Here is an 18,189-nt window from a genome sequence, read left to right on the forward strand (position 1 = left end):
GGTGTGCCACCCAAGCCTGGGATCAAGCCCTGTGACTCCCGGCTCCCAGGATTGGTACAGGGATATCACGCAGCTCAACATGGCCCACGGCCGCCACTCTCAGGCCTTGTGGGGAGAAGGGTGCCCTGCGTCTGCTGGAAGGGGGACCCTGGAGTGGCTGCTGGCCATCTTGCCACCTCTCAGAGTGAGCCTGCCTGGAATAAGATCTCAGAGTCAAGCTGTGCTGAGGGAGGGAGAAGCAGGATTCCAAGGGCACTGTGGGAGTGCCTGAATCCAGCCATCCCTTCACCCTGAACTCCACAGCTCCATGAGCAAGACATTCCACATCTGCCTTCCACTGGTCTGAGCTGTGTTTCTGCACTTGCCACCACCTCCTTCAGGAAGTGCTTTCACTGGGTTGACCTCTTCTAGATGCCCTGCCCCAACCCAAAGGCACTGTGCTTGCCTCTCACTCACAGCCCATTTCATGTGCACATACTCCCTCCCAGTCCTATGCCATGGTGTGCGTGTCCCCATATGCTGCCACACTGCAGACTCTCTGAGGGTAAGGACATGTGGGACATGCCCTGACTGGCAGACCCTTGCATACCTGAGATCAGCTGCCTCTTCAGCTGCAAGCCGGCCCTGCCTCTCCAAGGCCTCCTGCTTGGCCAGCAGCTGGGCCCGCTCCTCAGACAGAGCATCCTTGTCTTGCAGGGCCTGCTGCAGAATGTCCATCTGGGCCTCCTGGTCCTGCAGGCTCTGAGCCAGCTGCTCCTCCAGGGCCTGTTTCTGGCATGTGACCTAGAGGAGGTGGGAAGCAGACAGTCGGCAGAGAAAGAGAGTAAGTGGGTGGGTGAGCATGGGCCTCTTGAGGGGAAGAAAGGACTTCGGAAGAAGTGATTTCACGCAGAATGGCATGGAGGTGAGAGTGGAAGAAGTGGGTGGACCTCAGAAGCACATGGATGTCTTTACAATAGAGGGGGCACCCACTCAGGTACCCCGATGGGGATGGTACGGAACTGGGCACTCCAAGGTAGGAGCCAACTGTCAATCTAAAGGGTACCATTTGTTTGTCCTGCAGCGTCCAGGGGTCAGGAAACACTGCACAGAAATGGCAACAGAAGGTAACGGAAAACTAGACTGCTGCAGACCAACACTTCCACCAAGAATATCATAAAAATCTAGATAGAATATATCACAAGAATATGTAAGAGACCTCAGACAGCTGAAAAGACAGCTGGGACCGAAGCAGCGAAGATCTTGGAGGGAGACACAGAGGAATGAGCTCAGCATTTGGTGTCTCCTTCTCCCTTAAGGCATTTGCTGATTTAAAAGTTTGGGCTGAAAAATTAAGATGCCAAGAAGAGCTTCTGGCAGTACCATGGCTTGAGGGGGACAAAAATTAGGGTTCAGAGCCACCAAAGCAGAGAGGCTCTGATGCACATCACAAGACATCAAGTTGTATTCACAGCAGGGCTTGATCCTAGTAGTAGTGGTGAATCAGAAATAACCATCCTTCATAGACACTGAGGCTCAGGTGTGAATCACCCCAGTCACTGATTGGATTACAGGGACCTGCTACCTTCACTGCCTGCCAGGGTCAAAAGTAAATTCTGGCCGAGTGCGGCGACTCTCAGCACTTTGGGAGGCCAAGACAGGTAGATCACTTGAGGTCAGGAGTTCAAGACCAGCCTGGCAACATGGTAAAACCCTATCTCTACTAAAAATACAAAAATTAGCCGGGCATGATGGCATGCACCTGTAATCCCAGCTATTCAGGAGTCTGAGGCAGGAGAATCGCTTGAACTCAGGAGGCAGAGGTTATGGTGAGCCAAGATCATGCCCCTGCACTCTAGCCTGGGTGACAGAGTGAGACACTCTCTCAAAAACAAACAAACAAACAACAAAAATAAACTCTTTCTGGAAGAAGAATAGCATTGTCAAGATCCTCAAATTATTTCTGTAATTTATTATATATAAGATTGACTATTTAATCAAGATCTGGCCTACCAGGAGACAGGACCACATGACAGAAAAACCACAAATAAGAGCAGAAAATAGATATAGATCCTCCCACCCTGGTTATCTAGATATTGGAGTTATCAGACACAAACTTTAAAATAGTTGATTAATATGTTCAAGAAGATGGATAGCAAGATGTAAAGTTAACAATAGAACTGGATACTAAATATAAAAAACACAATTTAAAATATAATAACCAAAAAGTAAGAAAACTAATAGACAATGGCAGATTAGACAGAATAAAAGAAAGGACTAGTAACTTGGAAGAGAGACAAAAGAATGTGTTCAGACTGAATCATAAAGAGAAAGAAGGATGGAAAATACACAAAACAGTGTTATAGACATATAGGACAAGCTAAAAATGCCCATCATATGTGTAATTACAGTCTCAGAAGGAGATGAGAGGGCATATTTGAATAGATACAGGCCAAGAATTTTCCAAATCTAGTAAAATACATCTAGCCACAGACTTAAAATGAGCTGTAACCCCCAAAAGAATAAATTGAAAGAAAATGTCACAGAGATACAACTTAGTAAAGTTTCTGAATACCAAAGATAAAGAATTTTTTTTTTAAAAAAGGGAAAATGACACATAGCCATGAAATGAACAAGACTGACATTTACTTTCCGTGCAACAATGAAAGCCAGAAGACAATGGAATGACTTCATTACATTTCTGAAAGAAAATAATGGCTATTTTAGGATTCTATACCCAGTGAAAATATTCTTCAAAAGTAAAAACCAGGACTTTCTACTTCTGATAATGGTGAGGTAGGTTGTTGAAGACCCACCCTCCCACCTAAAGCAACTGGAAAAGTGACACAATGTACAATCCAATAATCTGTTTAAAAACATTAGAGAGATACTAAGGCAGTCAGGCCCCTGGTGTTCAGGCTACAGAGAGAAATATATTAAAGTGAGTCTGAAATTCTATGAATACAACAGGTTTCCCCTTTGGGGTATCTGCCAAGTCCTAAGTGACACGGGGTGCAGAGCCTCAGGATCCAATAATAAAGCTTTAGGCTGGGCTTGGTGGCTTATGCCTGTAATCCCAGCACTTAGGGAGGCTGAGGTGGGCAGATCACCTGAGCTCGGGAGTCTGAGACCAGCCTGGCCAACATGGCGAAACCCCATCTCTACTAAAAATATAAAAATTAGCTAGGCGTGTGTCTGTAGTCCTAGCTACTCAGGAGGCTGAGGCAGGAGAATTGCTTGAACCCGGGAGGCGGAGGTTGCAGTGAGCCCAGATCTCCCCTTGCATTCCATCCTGGGTGACAGAGCAAGACTCTGCTTGAAGAAAAAAAAAAAAAAAAAAGTTTTAGCTAAAAGACTGGGAACATGGCCTAAGATTTCAGCAGGCTCATGAGATGGAAGCGACGTAACTTAAGAGTTCAGAGATACCAAAGCAGCCAGGGAATGAAAAGAAGAGCAGATATCAGAAGGGAAGGAAATGCCTGGAGGTAAAGCTGAGATTCTATATTGTGATTTTAATAAATGGGACTGCTGGCTGAGCGCATAATCCCAGCATTTTGGGAGGCTGAGGCAGGTGGATCACTTGAACCCAGGAGTTTGAGACCAGCCTGGGCAACATGGCAAAACCCCATTTCTACAAAAAACACAAAAATTAGCTGGGCATGGTCACGTGTGCCTGTAGTCCCAGCTACTCGGGAGGCTGATGTGGGAGGATCGCTTGAGCCCAGAAGGTTGAGGCTGCGGTCAGCCGTGATCATGCCACTGCACTCCAGCCTGGGCAACAAAGACCCTGTCTCATAAAACAAAATAAATGGTACTGCTTTGAAAAAGTGTGTTTTTTTTAATAATTCAGAAGCAGTAAAGGACCAGGAGACTAAGAATCTGAACAAAAATGTAGCAGCTGAGAGTCTGGGAAGTCAGATAGGACTTTTGAAAGTCTTACAGAGTTGAGAAAATAAAACCTGGAGTTTAGGGCTAACTAAAGAGTAGGAACCCTGGTAAACACCTGAGATTTCCAATGAGGAACAGAGGAGAGTTATATTATACCCTGGGATAAGCCAGAGATAGACGACTCCTCAGGAAACACTGAAGTACAGTCACAAAGCAGCTCAATCCTGGACTGGATAAAGGTGATTTATCCCTATTCTGATTTCCCGGAGTCAAAAGCAAATTCCCTCTGGAAGAAGCTTGTATCATTCAAAACCTTAAATTATGTCTATGAATTACATTTACAAAATCACAAAGTCAATAAAAATTCAGTAAAAAACACAAATTCAATAAAAAATTATTAAGCATAATAAAAAAAGTAAAAAAAATTAAGCATCCTAGGAGACAAGGTCAAACTACTGAAAATAAATAAAGAAAAGACCATAGAAATAGTTCATTAGGGGATCCAGATGTTAGAGTTATCAGACAAAGACACAAAAACGTACTGTAATTAATATGTTTAAAAACACACTCAAGAAGGTAAAGAATGTTACCAAATAACTGAAATGTTTGTGAAAAGATGAGTGTGTGAAAAGATGAATGGTTAAAAATAATCATTTTAAAATAAAAAATATTAGTAAAGCAGTGTAAGGTTTATAACGACATATACAGAAATAAAACATACAGCAACAAGAGCGAAAAGGATGGAAGAGATGTCTTAGTAAATTTGTGCTGCTGTAACAAAATACCTGAGACTGGGTCATTTACAACGAGTGGAAATGTATTAATTTATCTTCTCACAGTTCTAGAGACTGGGAAGTCCAAAATCAAGGTGCTGGCAGGTTCAATTGTCTATCAAGGACTACTCTTGCTTCCAAGGCTGTGCCTTGATGCTGCATTTTCCGGATGAGAAGAGTGCTGCATCTTCACATGGTGGAAGGCATAAGGGGAAGTGAGACACAAATGTTGCAGGAAGCGCCTTTCTAAAGGCTTTAATCTCACTGATGAGGGTGGAACCCTTATGGCCTAAATCATCTCTTACAGGTCCCACCTCTTGATACTGTCACAATTAGTCATTACGTTTCAACACCTACATTTTGGAGGGGACACATTCAAAACATAGCAAGGGATAAACAGAATATGTCCCCGGAAGGATCTTACATTGTTTGTGAAGTAATATAGTATTTGGATACAGACTGTGCATATCATAATTTTAGGGTAATCACTAAAACTAACAAAAAGAAACACAGCTAAAAACAATCAATAGAGAACATAAAATGGAATACTAAATAAATATGCAGCTAACCCCAAAGAAGGCCAGAAAGGAAGAATGTAAAAATATTTTTAAAGTATGAGACAAACAGATGGCAAATACCTAGATGTAAATAAAGCATATTAATAGTTACATTAAATGTAAGTGGTCTAATAAACACTCTAATTAAAGATAGAAGTTGTCAGAGTAAATATAAAGGCAAAACCCAAGTATGCTTTTGACACACACTTTATTTGTTGATTTTTAAATTTTTTTATTTCAATAGGGTAACAGGTGGTGCTTGGTTACATGAATAAGTTCTTTTTTTTTTTTTTTTTTTTTTTTGGAGACGGAGTCTCACTCTGTCACCCAGGCTGGAGTGCAGTGGCCGGATCTCAGCTCACTTCAAGCTCCGCCTCCCGAGTTTACACCATTCTCCTGCCTCAGCCTCCCGAGTAGCTGGGACTACAGGCGCCCGCCACCTTGCCCAGCTAGTTTTTTGTATTTTTTAGTAGAGACGGGGTTTCACCGTGTTAGCCAGGATGGTCTTGATCTCCTGACCTCGTGATCCGCCCGTCTCGGCCTCCCGAAGTGCTAGGATTACAGGCTTGAGCCACCGCGCCCGGCCATGAATAAGTTCTTTAGTGGTGGTTTCTGAGATTTTTGATGCACCCATCATCTGAGCAGTGTATACTGCACACAATGTGTAGTCTTTTATCCCTCACCACCCCTAACCCTTTCCCCTGAGTCCCCAAAATCCAATGTATCATTCTTATGTTTTTGCATCCTCAGAGCTTAGGTTCCACATATGAATGAGAACATATGATGTTTGGTTTTCCATTCCTGAGTTACTTCACTTAGAATAATAGTCTCCAATTCCATCCAGGTTGCTGTGAGTGCCATTATTTTATTCTTTTTATGGCTGTGTAGTATTCCATGGAGTGTGTGTATATACATATCTATATCACATTTTTAAAATCCACTGGTTGATTGATGGGCATTTGGGCTGGTTCCATATTTTTGCAATTGCAAATTGTGCTGCCATAAACATGTATGTCCAAGTATCTTTTTCGTATAATGACTTCTTTTCCTCTGGGTAGATGCCTAGTAGTGAGATTGCTGGATCAAACAGTAGATCTACTTTTAGTTCTTTAAGGAATCTCCACACTGTTTTCCAGAGTGGTTGTAGTAGTTTACATTCCCACGAACAGTGTAAAAGTGCTCCCTTTCACTGCATCCATGCCAATATCTTTTTAAAAAATTTTTTTGATTATGGTCATTCTTGCAGAAGTGAGGTGGTATAGCATTATGGTTTTGATTTGCATTTCCTTGATAATTAGTGATGTTGAGCATTTTTCCATATGCTTGTTGGCCATTTGTATATCTTCTTTTGAGACTTGTCTATTCATGTCCTTAGCCCACTTTTTTGATGGGATTGTTTGTTTTTCTTACTGATTTGAGTTCTTTGTAGATTCTGGATATTAGTCCTTTGTCAGATGTATAGATTGTGAAGATTTTCTCCCACTCTGTGGGTTGTCTGTTAACTCTGCTGTTTTTTTTTTTTTTTTTCTGTGCAGAAGCTTTTTAGTTTAATTAAGTCCCATCTATTTGTCTTTGCTTTTGTTGCATTTGCTTTTGGGTTCTTGGTTATGAAGTCTTTGTCTAAGCCAATGTTTAGAAGGATTTTTCCGATGTTATCTTCTAGATTTTTTTTTTTTTTTTTTTTTGAGGCAGAGTCTTGTTCTGTCACCCAGGCTGGAGTGCGATGGCATGATCTTGGCTCACTACAACCTCTGCTTCCCAAGTTCAAGCAATTCTCCTGCCTCAGCCTCCTGAGTAGCTGGGATTACAGGCATGTGCCACCATACCTGGCTAATTTTTGTATTTTTAGTAGAGACAGGGTTTCACCATGTTGTCCAGGCTGGTCTCAAACTGCTGACCTCATGATCTGCCCACCTCAGCCTCCCAAAGTGCTGGGATTATAGGTGTGAGCCACTGTGCCTGGCCTATCTTCTAGAATCTTTATGACTTCAGGTCTTAGATTTAATCTTTGATCCATCTTGAGTTGATTTTTGTATAAGGTGAGAGATAAGGATCCAGTTTCTTTCTTCTACATGTGGCTTGACAATTATCCCAGCACCATTTCTTGAATAGAGTGTCCTTTCCTCACTTTATGTTTTTCTGTGTTTTGTCGAAGATCAGTTGACTGTAAGTATTTGGGTTTATTTCTGGGTTCTCTATTCTGTTTCATTGATCTACATGCCTATTTTTATACCAGTACCATGCCGTTTTGGTAACTGTTACCTTGTAGTATAGTTTGAAGTTGGGTAACGTGATACCTTCAGATTTGCTTTTTGCTTATTCTTGCTTTGGCTCTGTGGGCTCTTTTTTTGGTTCTATATGAAATTTAGGATTTTTTTCTAGCTCTGTGAAGAATGATGATGATATGTTGATGGGAACTGAATTGAATTTGTGGATTGATTTTGGCAGTATGGTCATTTCCACAATATTGATTCTACCCATCCATGAGCATAGGATGTGTTTCCATTTGTTTGTGTCATCTATGATTTCTTTCAGCAGTGTTTTGTAGTTTTCCTTAAAGAAGTCTTTCACATCCTTGGTTAGGCATATTCCTAAGTTGTTTTTTTTTTTTTTTTGCAGCTATTGTGAAAGGGGTTGAATTCTTGATTTGATTCTCAGCTTAGTCGCTGTTGGTGTACAGCAGAGCTATTGATTTGTGCACACTAATTTTGTATCCCGAAACTTTGCTGAATTCATTTACCGGCGTAGGAGCTTTTGGGAGGAGTCTTTAGGGTTTTTTAGGTATACGATTATATTATCAGAAAACAGTGAGAGTTTGACTTCCTCTTTACCGATTTGGACACCTTTTATTTCTTTCTCTTGTCTGATTGCTCTGGCTAAGAATTCCAGTGCTGTGTTGAATAGAAGTGGTGAGAGGGGGCATCCTTGTCTTGTTCTAGTTCTCATGGGGAATGCTTTCAACTTTTCCCCATTCACTATAATGTTGGCTATGGGTTTGTCATAGATGGTTTTTATTACCTTAAGGTATGTCCCTTCAATGCCAACTTTGCTGAGGGTTTTAATCATAAAGCGATGCTGGATTTTGTCAAATGCTTTTTCTGCATCTATTGAGACAATCATGTGATTTTTGTTTTTAATTTTGTTTGTGTGGTGTATCATATTTATTGACTTACGTATGTTAAACCATCCTTGCATCCCTGGTGTGAAGCCCACTTGATCATGGTGACACTCACTTTAAATAAGCAGACACAGATAAGTTGAAAGTAAATATATGAAAAGGATATACCATGGAAACACTAAGCATAAGAAAAGGAAGTGGCTATATCAATATCAAAAAAGTAAATATCAAAAAAGAATATTGCTAGAGACAAGAGGGGATGTTTTACAATGATAAAAAGCCAATTCCTCATAAAGACATAAATTACTAAATATATATACACCTAATAATAGAAATTTAAAACACATGAAGCAAAAATTGACTATGGGAAGGAACTAAGGGGAGATCTAGGGAAAGAAACAGACAATTCCATTATCACAGATAGAGATTTTAATGCCCTTCTGTCACTAACTGATGCAGCAAGTAGACAAAAACAACCAATCAAAGAAATAAATTGACATACAAAAAACTTCAGTAAGGGCTTAGAAGATTTAAACAGCGTTACTAAGCAACTTGATTTAATTTATATTTGTAGAACAATGCACTCAGCAATAGCATAATACACATTCTTTTGACATGTTCAAGATAGATGATAGACTGGGACATTTAAATCCATTCACATAATATGGAGTATGTCCTCTGATCATGATGGAATTATATTAGAAATTCATAACAGTTAGGCATTTAGAAAGCCCTATTTGGAATTTAGGCCATATACGTCCAAATAATCCATGGGGCAAAGAATAAATCACATGAGAAAAGAGAAAATAGTTTGAATTGACTGATAATAAAAACACAACATGCAAAATTATTAGGACGCAGATGAAGAAACAGCCATAAAAGCAAATAAGAAATTGGAATAGATTATATCTCTGTTAAAGAAACTGAATTCATTATCAAATGCTTTCTCACAAAGAAAACTCCAAGCTCACATTATTTCATTAGTGAATTCTGCCAAACATTTAAGAAATAAGTAATACCAATTTTACACAAACACTTTCAGGAAATAGAGGAAGAGAGACTACTTTCCAGTGTATTTTAGGAGGCCAGCACAACCCTGATTCCAAATCTGATGATTCCAAGGAAAGAAAATTACAGAAACATTACTTACAAATACAGATGCAAAAATCTTTAACAAAATATTGTAAGTTGAATAAAAAATATATAAAATGGATACTAACTCATGACAAAGTAGGGCTTACTTAGGTATGCAAGTTTAACATCTAAAAAATTAACCAGTATAACTCACTGCATTAACCACACAAGGAGAACAATGACGTGATCATCTCAATAGTTCCAGAAAAAGCATTCAGCAGAATCCAATACCCATTTTTAAATTTTAAAAAATATCAGCATACTAGGAATGAAAGGGAACTTCCTTACTCTGATATAGGGCATCTGTGAAAAGCCTACAGATAACATCATATTAAATGGTGAAACATCAAATTATTTCCCCACGATTGCATTGGTGGAAGTATGGCCACTCTCACCACTTATATTTAACTTTGCTCAGTACTTAGTCTTATAAGTGAATTTGTCAAGGTCACATGACTCAAAATAAACATACGAAATTATATTTCACATGAAATTCTATTTCTATAATAATGAACAACAAGAAAATGACATTAAAACAGTAATATAATTCATGATATAAAAATCTAGAATTAACCTAATCAAAGATGTGCAAGAAACCTCTACATGGAAAACTACAGACGTGGCTGAGAGTAATAAAGACTAGGAGAGATATACCATATTCATGGATATAATATTCAATATATTTAAGATGTCCATTTCCTCAAGTTGATCTATAAATTCTAAACAATTTTAATCGAAGTCCTAGCAGGCTATTTTGCAGGGGAGGGAAGAAGAAATTGACAAGATGATTCTAAAATGTATATGAGTATGCAAAGGATTTAGAACAGCCAAAACAATCTTGAAAAATAAAAAGGCAGATGTGTGTACACTACTCAGTTTCAAGACTTACTAAAAAGCTATCATAATCAAGACTGTGTGGTTCTGGTGAAAGAATGAATAGATTGACTTGCACAGATCAACAAATCCCACATATATGATCAATTTCTTTTCAACAAGTTGCCAAATTTAATCAAGGACAAAAGGAGAGAGTTTTAAAAAGTGGTGCTGGAAAAACTGGGTATTAGTATGAAAAATAATGGACCTTAGTTCTTACATCATACCATACACTTGTGGTTCTCACACTTTAGTGTGCAGCAGAGTCCCAAGGAGGGCTCATTAAAATCCAGATTTCTGGGCATCCCCCACAGAGTTTCTGATTCAGCAAGTCTTGTGTGACTTGTGTGGACAATCCCAATGTCCAGCAACAAGTGGATGAGTAAGCAAGTGTGGTTTACTCATCCCAAGGAATACAACTATGCAGTTAAAAACAAAGGGCTTAGGGATACACTGAACAACATGTATGGATCTCACAGACGTGATGTTGAGAGACAGAAGCTGGACACAAAAGCATCTGTACTGCATGGCTCCATTCATAAGGAACTCTAAAACAGGTGCATCCAGTCCGTGGCGCTGCACATCAGAGCAGAGGCCGCCTGGGTGGGAGCCAGGGGCTTTGGGCAATGGCTGAAGGCACGTGGGAGAACCTGCTGGGCTGACAAAAATGTTCTGTGTCTTGATCCTGGTGGCGGCTACCCAGGTTTGTACAATGGTCAAAACTCTTTGACACTGTACACTGACTTATTAAATGTCAATAGAAAAAGAGGGCCGGGCGCGGTGGCTCAAGCCTGTAATCCCAGCACTTTGGGAGGCCGAGACGGGCGGATCACGAGGTCAGGAGATCGAGACCATCCTGGCGAACACTGTGAAACCCCGTCTCTACTAAAAATACAAAAACTAGCCGGGCGACGTGGCGGGCGCCTGTAGTCCCAGCTACTCGGGAGGCTGAGGCAGGAGAATGGCGTAAATCCGGGAGGCGGAGCTTGCAGTGAGCTGAGATCCGGCCACTGCACTCCAGCCTGGGCGACAGAGCGAGACTCCGCCTCAAAAAAAAAAAAAAAAAATAAAATAAAAAATTAAAAAAAAAAAAAAAAAAAAAAAAGAAAAAGAGGAAAAAGATGACCCCAAAAAAGGACAAGACAGAATCTGAAAATGGAAGGAGGATTGAACTGTCCTGAATGTAACAGGGGCTGCGGAATCTGAGCCATGGGGGCTTGAAACCCAGTATGGGCAGGGTTTCTGCGTGGATGAACGAGGCAGGATTGGAAAAAACCAAGACTGTTCTTTTCTCCAGTGAGTTGAGGTTCCTCAGCAAAGGATGGGGAAATTGGGAATGAATGCACGAAGGCACCAGTGCATACGCAATCGCAGAGTTCAGCTGTGTGGATGTGGACCAGGGAGAAACAAGACAGAGGAGGAAAGAGCAAAGCTCTCTAAGGGCCCAGCGTGCAGAAGTCACTGGCCTCAGGCCCGGGCTCCCCTGCCAAGTGGCGGGATGGATATAGAGGCCAGGCCTGATGGAAATCTTCTTCTCTGCATACCCTCGCCCTGCCCCCAACCCCACGGGGAGCCCCCACCCCCACGGGGAGGCCAGCACTGGGCTTGATCCGTTACCCAGACAGAAAGAGCTGGTTTGGGTATCCTGAGCCTGCCTGACTCCCAGAAGTGCCTTAGGCAGGACCTGCGACCCAGCCGCATCCCAGACGGCAGCAGCCTGCCCTGCCGACGTCCTCACCTGGCCCACCTGCTCCTGGAGCTGGGCCTTCTCTCGCCCCAGCAGGGCTGCCTGCCCCTCTAGCTGCTCCTGCTGCTGCTCCAGGCGTCCACAGGCCTGCTGCAGGCCCCTGCGCTCTGCCCGCTCCAGCACCAGCTGCTGTTCCGCCTGTGCCAGCTGCTCCCTGGCCCGGACCTGCTCCTGCTCCAGAGTCTTCTGCTGCTCCCGCAGCCGGTCCTGCTCCTGCTCCAGCTGCCACCAGGTGTCAGGGGCCCTGCATCCACTCCCTGCACCCTCAGTCCCTGTAGGCCAGCCACCCTCGAGGCCTGCCCCAGGGGCACCGTCTTCCCTCCCTCAGGCCTGCCCCAGGGGCACCGTCTTCCCTCCCTCAGGCCTGCCCCAGGGGCACCGTCTTCCCTCCCTCAGACCTGGCCAGAGCCAGTCAGGCTCCCTCGTCCCCAAAACCTTGGACCAGGAGAGGAAGTGATCTGGGAGAATGGAAGGAAGGCCCAGGGCTGGGAGACCCACAGCCACCTGGGAAACAGGTTCTGGCCAGGCCCGCCCTGCCGGCCCTTGTCTCACCTGGAGGGTCAGGTGGTTCAGGTCACTTTTGTCCTGAGCCAGGGCCTCCATCAAGGCGGCCATTGCAGCCAGGGAGTCCCTTTGCTCCACTCCCTCTGACTTCAGCCGCCTCACAAGAAGCTCCAGGTCCGCATTGCTGCACTCGGCCTGGGGCAGGGAGGGGGATGCCAGAGAGGGACCTTTAGCTTCCAGGGCAGGGCTGTTGCGGTGGGAAAGAAGTGAGCTCAGAGCTGCGGAGGTGTGCAAGCCAGAGCTCCTGGGCAGACATGGTGGGAAGGTCGCCATAGTGGGGAGGTCTCAGGACCAATGGTGGCTCCAGACACTGAGGCTCCAGCCAGAGGAGGTGGCTGGTGGGCCAGGGAGAAGCCACGAAGAAGCAGACGTGGCCAGCAGGGTTGAGAGCAGCTGGGCCAGGCTGGTGCCTACTGGTTGGGGATGGGAGAGGCCTTTGGTGACTTTGGGAGCTCTGGTGATGGGCTGAGGGTCCCGGCAGGCAGGAGAGAGGGAGTGGGATGCCAGGTCAGTGAGGCTGGGGTGGGTGGGGGCAGATGGGAGCGGGGGTGGGGCTGGGGGGAGCAGAGGCGTACCCGCGCCAGGGCGCTGCGCAAGCCCTCCCTCTCGCTCTCCACGACATCCCGCTGAAGCTGTGCTGTGCTCAGTGCCTCCCGGGCTGATGCCAGCTCCTCTCTGAGTCCAGAGACCTTCTCCTCCAGCTGCTGCAGGCGGCCTTGACTGAGGCCGCAGACCAGAGGGCGGGAGGTCCCTCAGGGTTAGCAGTGGCTGCCCCATGGGATTTCAGGCAGGCAACCGCCTGCAACTCCCTCCAAGCCCAGGGAGGCCCAGGAGGAGCATGGAGTCCCTGGAGGACCAGGAAGGCAGGGAACCCTTTGCTTCCGGGCTTCGTTTCTGGGTCAGGGGAGGCACAGGTGCCTCCAGGGGGACAGGACAGGTGGGGCCCCACATCTGCTGGGCCCACAGGGTGGTAGATGTGCACCCAAGTGGGGCACTGGGCCAGAGGGAGTGAGGATTGGTCTGGAGGATGGTGCAGCCTGGGGAGGAGCCTGGAGAGTCCCCGACCCTGCCCTGTTAGGGCCGCCACCACACCCTGAGATGAGACAGGTAAAGAAGCAGACCCGTGGCCCAAGGCCAAGTGGCTGATGGTGGCAGAGTGGGGTCTCTCCTGTAGGAGGGGCCCTGTCTACCCAGGCACCGCTGTGCACCTGGTCTCCAGTGCCCTGCAGCTCCGCTCCCTCTGCAGAGCCAGCTCCTCCCTCCACTGTGTCTGCAGCAGGAGGCTTCTCTGTAGCTCCGTGGCCTCTGCCTCCAGCCCCTGTTTCTCCGCATCTGCAGCGTCTGCCTTTCCTCTCAGCTCCTCCACCGCCATCTCCAGAGGAGCCTTCTCCCTGGGGTTGGAAGGGGCAGAGTTGGGGCGGCCCTGGACACATTCAAAGTGCACCATGTGCCTTGATGGGCAGTTGGGGCTGGGTGGATGCCAGCCTGTGAGACTGCGTGGGCAGAGGGAGCCCGAGAAGCACACAGGGTCTCACTGGCGGGTGTGGCCCACCCCGGCCCATGCTCAACTTGTGGTCACAGAACTCTGCTGGAAGGAAAGGACTCCTCCCCGGCTGCATCCCCTCCAGCTCTAGAGGTGCTTGTCCTGACAGCAGCCCTGGGCCCTCAGGATCCCACACTCCCTGTGCAAGGCTGTGCAACCCCTTCACCCCGTTACCTCCCCAGGAGCTTGCAGGACGCACGGCACTGCTGCACCTCGAGCCTCTGGGCCTCCAGCTGGCCCCGAAGGGCCTCTCGTTCCCGTGCCTGCTCCCGAGCCCGCTCCTGCTGGAGTTTCTGTGCAGCCCACAGCTCCTGCCGGCACTCGGACAGCTGCTCCCGGAGCCCGGCTGCCAGTGCCTGGGAGGACTCCAGCTGCAGGCACAGCTCCTGCTCGGGTGGGGTGCGGTGTGGGTCCCTCTGACCTAGGCAAGCTTTGCCCACTGAGGCACACCAAGGCTTGAGACTCCCCAAAAGGACCCCCCCACACACACTAGAGCCCCTCCCTGGGTCCATGGGGCTCAGGGGCAGGCCCCATAACTACCCTTCAGCCTGAGGGGCTCATGTTTCTGCCCTCAGGGAGACAGGGGATCCTGCGGGCTGGGGCTGCCCACCTGTTCCCGCCGCCGCCGCCTCTCGATGGCTGCCCGCACGGCCTGCAGTACAGGGTCCAGGGTGGCCGGGGATCGGGTATGTGGTGGGGGCGCCCCTTGATGGGGGGATGTGGCACGTTGGGGGCTCCTCAGCGGGCGCCGTGGCTCCCCCAGTTCAATGATGCTGCTCCGTGACAGCTCCAGGCACTGGGCGTCCTCCTGGGCCACCTTCGAGGTGCAGAGAGGAAGGGATAGAGGGACCCAGAGCACAGGGCCATGATTTGACGGGGACCATGCAGACAGTCCTGAGGGTCTCTGTGGGCCACCTCCATCTTCGCCACTGGGAGGACAGGCGAGGGGCCGCACCTTCCTGATGCGCCTCAAAGTGCACTGCAGGGACCCCACCTTGCCCTGCAGGCCATCCGCCGCCCCCCCAGGCCACCACTGCACCAGGCTTCCTGTGGCAGACAGACCCCCACCACACAGCCACTCCCGTCCCACCCACCAACCAGGTTCTGCAGGTCGGTTCTGAGGGCAGCGATGGTCCTCGCCTTCTGCTCATTCTGCTCTGTGAGCTTCTCCACCAGCAGCGTTTGCTCCGAGAGTCTGGGAGGAGTTGGGGATGGGGGGGAGGGTGAAGGGCAGGGCCCAGAGGATGGGCTCCCAAGCATGCCCTGGCTCTGCCCAGACTCCTCTGTGCAGTGGCCCCCTGCCGGGGCTGGGTAATGCCTCTGTCTGAGTAGCCTCCGTCCCTGGTCTGAGCACGTGTCTCTCCAGCCACAGAGCCTTCAGTGGCTCCCACGGTCTCAGAAGTCAAGGCCCACACCCTGACCAGCTCTCCAGCCTCAGATGCAGTGACTGCCCGAGGCTCTGCCCTGTCCTTATGGCACCACAGAGGGAGTGCCTACTGCAGGCCTTTGTCCGGCCAGTCCTTCCGCCTGGAGCACCTGTCACCATCAGTCTAACAATAAGTGATTTTACTGTTCCTTCCTTCCCAGGACCCACCTTCTTACTAAAGACCCCAGGTCCCCCTTCCTGTGGCTCAGGCCCTGGTGTGCTGCCCCTGCAGCCCTTGGGTCCCCACGTCCTGTCCTGCTCGTTTGGGGCTAGGTTGTGGTGTGTTTGACTCAGCTAGACCCCCTGAGGGTAGGGAGGGCTTCTGCCTGGCAGCCTGGCAGGGTGTTTGTGGCCAAGTGGGCCCCGGACCCCCGGTTGTGAGGCGTCGGCCCCACGGCCAGCAGGTTAGACCTCCACTGGGGAGCCACCTCCCCACTTTCTGCTGAAGCTGCCCTCAAGAGACCTCTGAGCCCCCGATGTGGGTGGTGGGTCTGAAACCTTCCACAGTCATGGCGAGGCTCACAGACCCCAGAGAGGGTGTGGGTGCCCTTCACGTGAGGCAGGAGGAGGCCTGGCCCCTCTTCATGCCTCAGTTTTTAAACAATTTACCTAAGGTGAGCTCTTCCCCTGGAATAATGTGCCCTGCTTCAAGTCCTGAAAACTCCAGTTCTGGGTGCTGAGCCCCAGGACACAAACCCAGTGAGTTCCCTGCTGTGCTTCCTGAAACCCTCACTGTAGAAGAGCCCAGTGCCTGCCTCCCGGGCATTAGGGGAGTGCCCTGCAGCCACTGGGATGGTGATTCTGAAGAGTGTGCACCACCAGTGATGCCAGGGCCCCACCTCCCCTGGTACGGTGTGACCACATCTGGGATCCACAGCTGCTGGGCAGGCTGGATGGGTCCCACCCCTCCGGGCCCTCCCTGTGCCAGCCTGCTGACCCTGGGCGCCCACCTGGCCTGGAGCGCCACCTTCTCTGCGTCCCAGCGGACCTGCAGCTGCAGCATCTCCCCAACCTTGTCCCGAAGCTGCTGCCCCAGGGTGCTGGCCGTGCTGCTGGCCGACAGTCGCAGGTTGGAGTCAAGGTTCAGGCAGGCGGTGTGCAGGCGGCGGGCTGTCTTGGCCGTGTCTGCCTGCAGGTCGGCGAGGCCCCTGGGAGACAAGAGCAGCACCTGTGGCTGACTCAGGACCTATCTGCAGAGGGAGGGCCTGGTCCCATCAGTCCCACAGAGGACCCCCTCCTTGGCCATCCTCAGGAGAAGCCCCTGCTGCATAGCACTGATTGCTCCCATGTGTCACCAAATGCCAGGAGGGCAGCTGGGGAGGAGTGAGCAGGGGCGGGGCCAGACTGCAGCCGCCTTCACTGAGTCATCGACCTTCCAAGCCCCTGACTCTTCCCATGCAAGGAGCTGCTACCTACCTAAGGGCTAGCGGGGTGGTCCAGGACTGACCTCCAGTGTGGCACCCAGCAAGGCTGGACAGACCACAGAAGCTCCATCTGGGTAGGTGTCCCCCACCCCACAATGTCCTGTCCACCCTCCTCTCATCTCTCCTTGGTGTCCCCCACCTACCTCCCTGGCCTGTTTGTCCCTCTCCCCGACTGCCCTCCTCAGCCGTCCTCATCACTGCTCCCACTGCCCAGGCTGAGGCCCAGCCAGAGGAGCCGGCAGGCCAGGGCTGTTGCACCCACAGAAGGGCCCGCCCCAGGCACCGCTTCCCCCATCTCCGAGGGGGCCTCAGCTCCCTGCAGCCTGGTGCCTGGTCCCAGGTGGGGCAGCCGGCACTCACCTCTCAGTGGCTGCACGCAGCTCCGCCAGGTCTGTCCCCAGCACCACGGCCTGTCTCCACAGGAGGAGGAGGTCCCGGGGCTTCCCCAGGCCCCCTGGTCGGGTCTGAAAGCAAGAGGCCTCCCGTCTACTCTAGGCTGGGGCGCCTTTACCCTCCCTGAAGCCCACTCTTTTCCAGGTGCCGTGTCCCTCTCCATGGGGGCTGGAAGTGGACCCAGCATCCCAAGCCCCCATATCTCACAGGCACAGGAGCCGTGGGCTCCCCCAACCCCACCCTGGGGCTATAGTGCGCCTCTCTCCAGGAGATGACCTGGGGAGATGACCACATTCAGCCCTTCCAGGCCAGCCTGCGTGCATGGAGGTGGAAGGGTGGGGTTCGTCGGCCCCTAAAGAGAGAAGGTGCTGACTCAGTCTCAGCTCCCCAGCTACTCTCAGGAACTGCTCAGGCTCAGAACACTCCAGAACCAGGCCCGGTCCCCTGCTGGGGCGTGGGGCAGACAATTCTGCAGCACGTGGCTCCTGCCCTCCCACTCTGAGGGAAGAGAATGGGATTCCTCTCTCCAGTACAGTCTTTCTCCTTACTCTGGAGGCTCCTGAAGATGTCCAGGTGTTGGTCTGGCACTTCAAAGGTGCCAGGGACACAGAAGCAAATTAGAAGCCTCAGGACTGGGGCCACGGTTCAACAGGGAGGAGGGTGGCAAAGCCACTGAAATTAGAAGCCTCTAGCACTGGGGTTCAGCAGAGAGGAGGGTGGAGAAGCCACTGAAGTTAGATGCTTCTAGCACTGGGGCCCAAGGTTCAGCA

General features: G+C 49.0%; 1 protein-coding gene across 1 annotated transcript in view; it reads right to left on the reverse strand.

Annotated features, from left to right (window-relative positions):
- CROCC2 (ciliary rootlet coiled-coil, rootletin family member 2) overlaps positions 1-18,189 on the reverse strand; it is a 79,258-nt gene that overhangs the window by 41,437 nt on the left and 19,632 nt on the right. Inside the window, exons 6-15 of the mRNA XM_033229530.1 lie at positions 17,387-17,490; positions 16,553-16,750; positions 15,275-15,371; positions 14,787-14,993; positions 14,351-14,562; positions 13,842-14,024; positions 13,209-13,353; positions 12,622-12,768; positions 12,061-12,291; positions 590-783 (exon numbers count right to left, since the gene is read on the reverse strand). Of these exons, the coding sequence (XP_033085421.1) occupies positions 590-783; positions 12,061-12,291; positions 12,622-12,768; positions 13,209-13,353; positions 13,842-14,024; positions 14,351-14,562; positions 14,787-14,993; positions 15,275-15,371; positions 16,553-16,750; positions 17,387-17,490 (1,718 nt within the window). The remainder of the gene's footprint in view (positions 1-589; positions 784-12,060; positions 12,292-12,621; positions 12,769-13,208; positions 13,354-13,841; positions 14,025-14,350; positions 14,563-14,786; positions 14,994-15,274; positions 15,372-16,552; positions 16,751-17,386; positions 17,491-18,189) is intronic.

This window comes from Trachypithecus francoisi, unplaced genomic scaffold (genome assembly GCF_009764315.1).
Source record: "Trachypithecus francoisi isolate TF-2019V2 unplaced genomic scaffold, Tfra_2.0 Lachesis_group13, whole genome shotgun sequence".
Classification (NCBI taxonomy): domain Eukaryota; kingdom Metazoa; phylum Chordata; class Mammalia; order Primates; family Cercopithecidae; genus Trachypithecus; species Trachypithecus francoisi.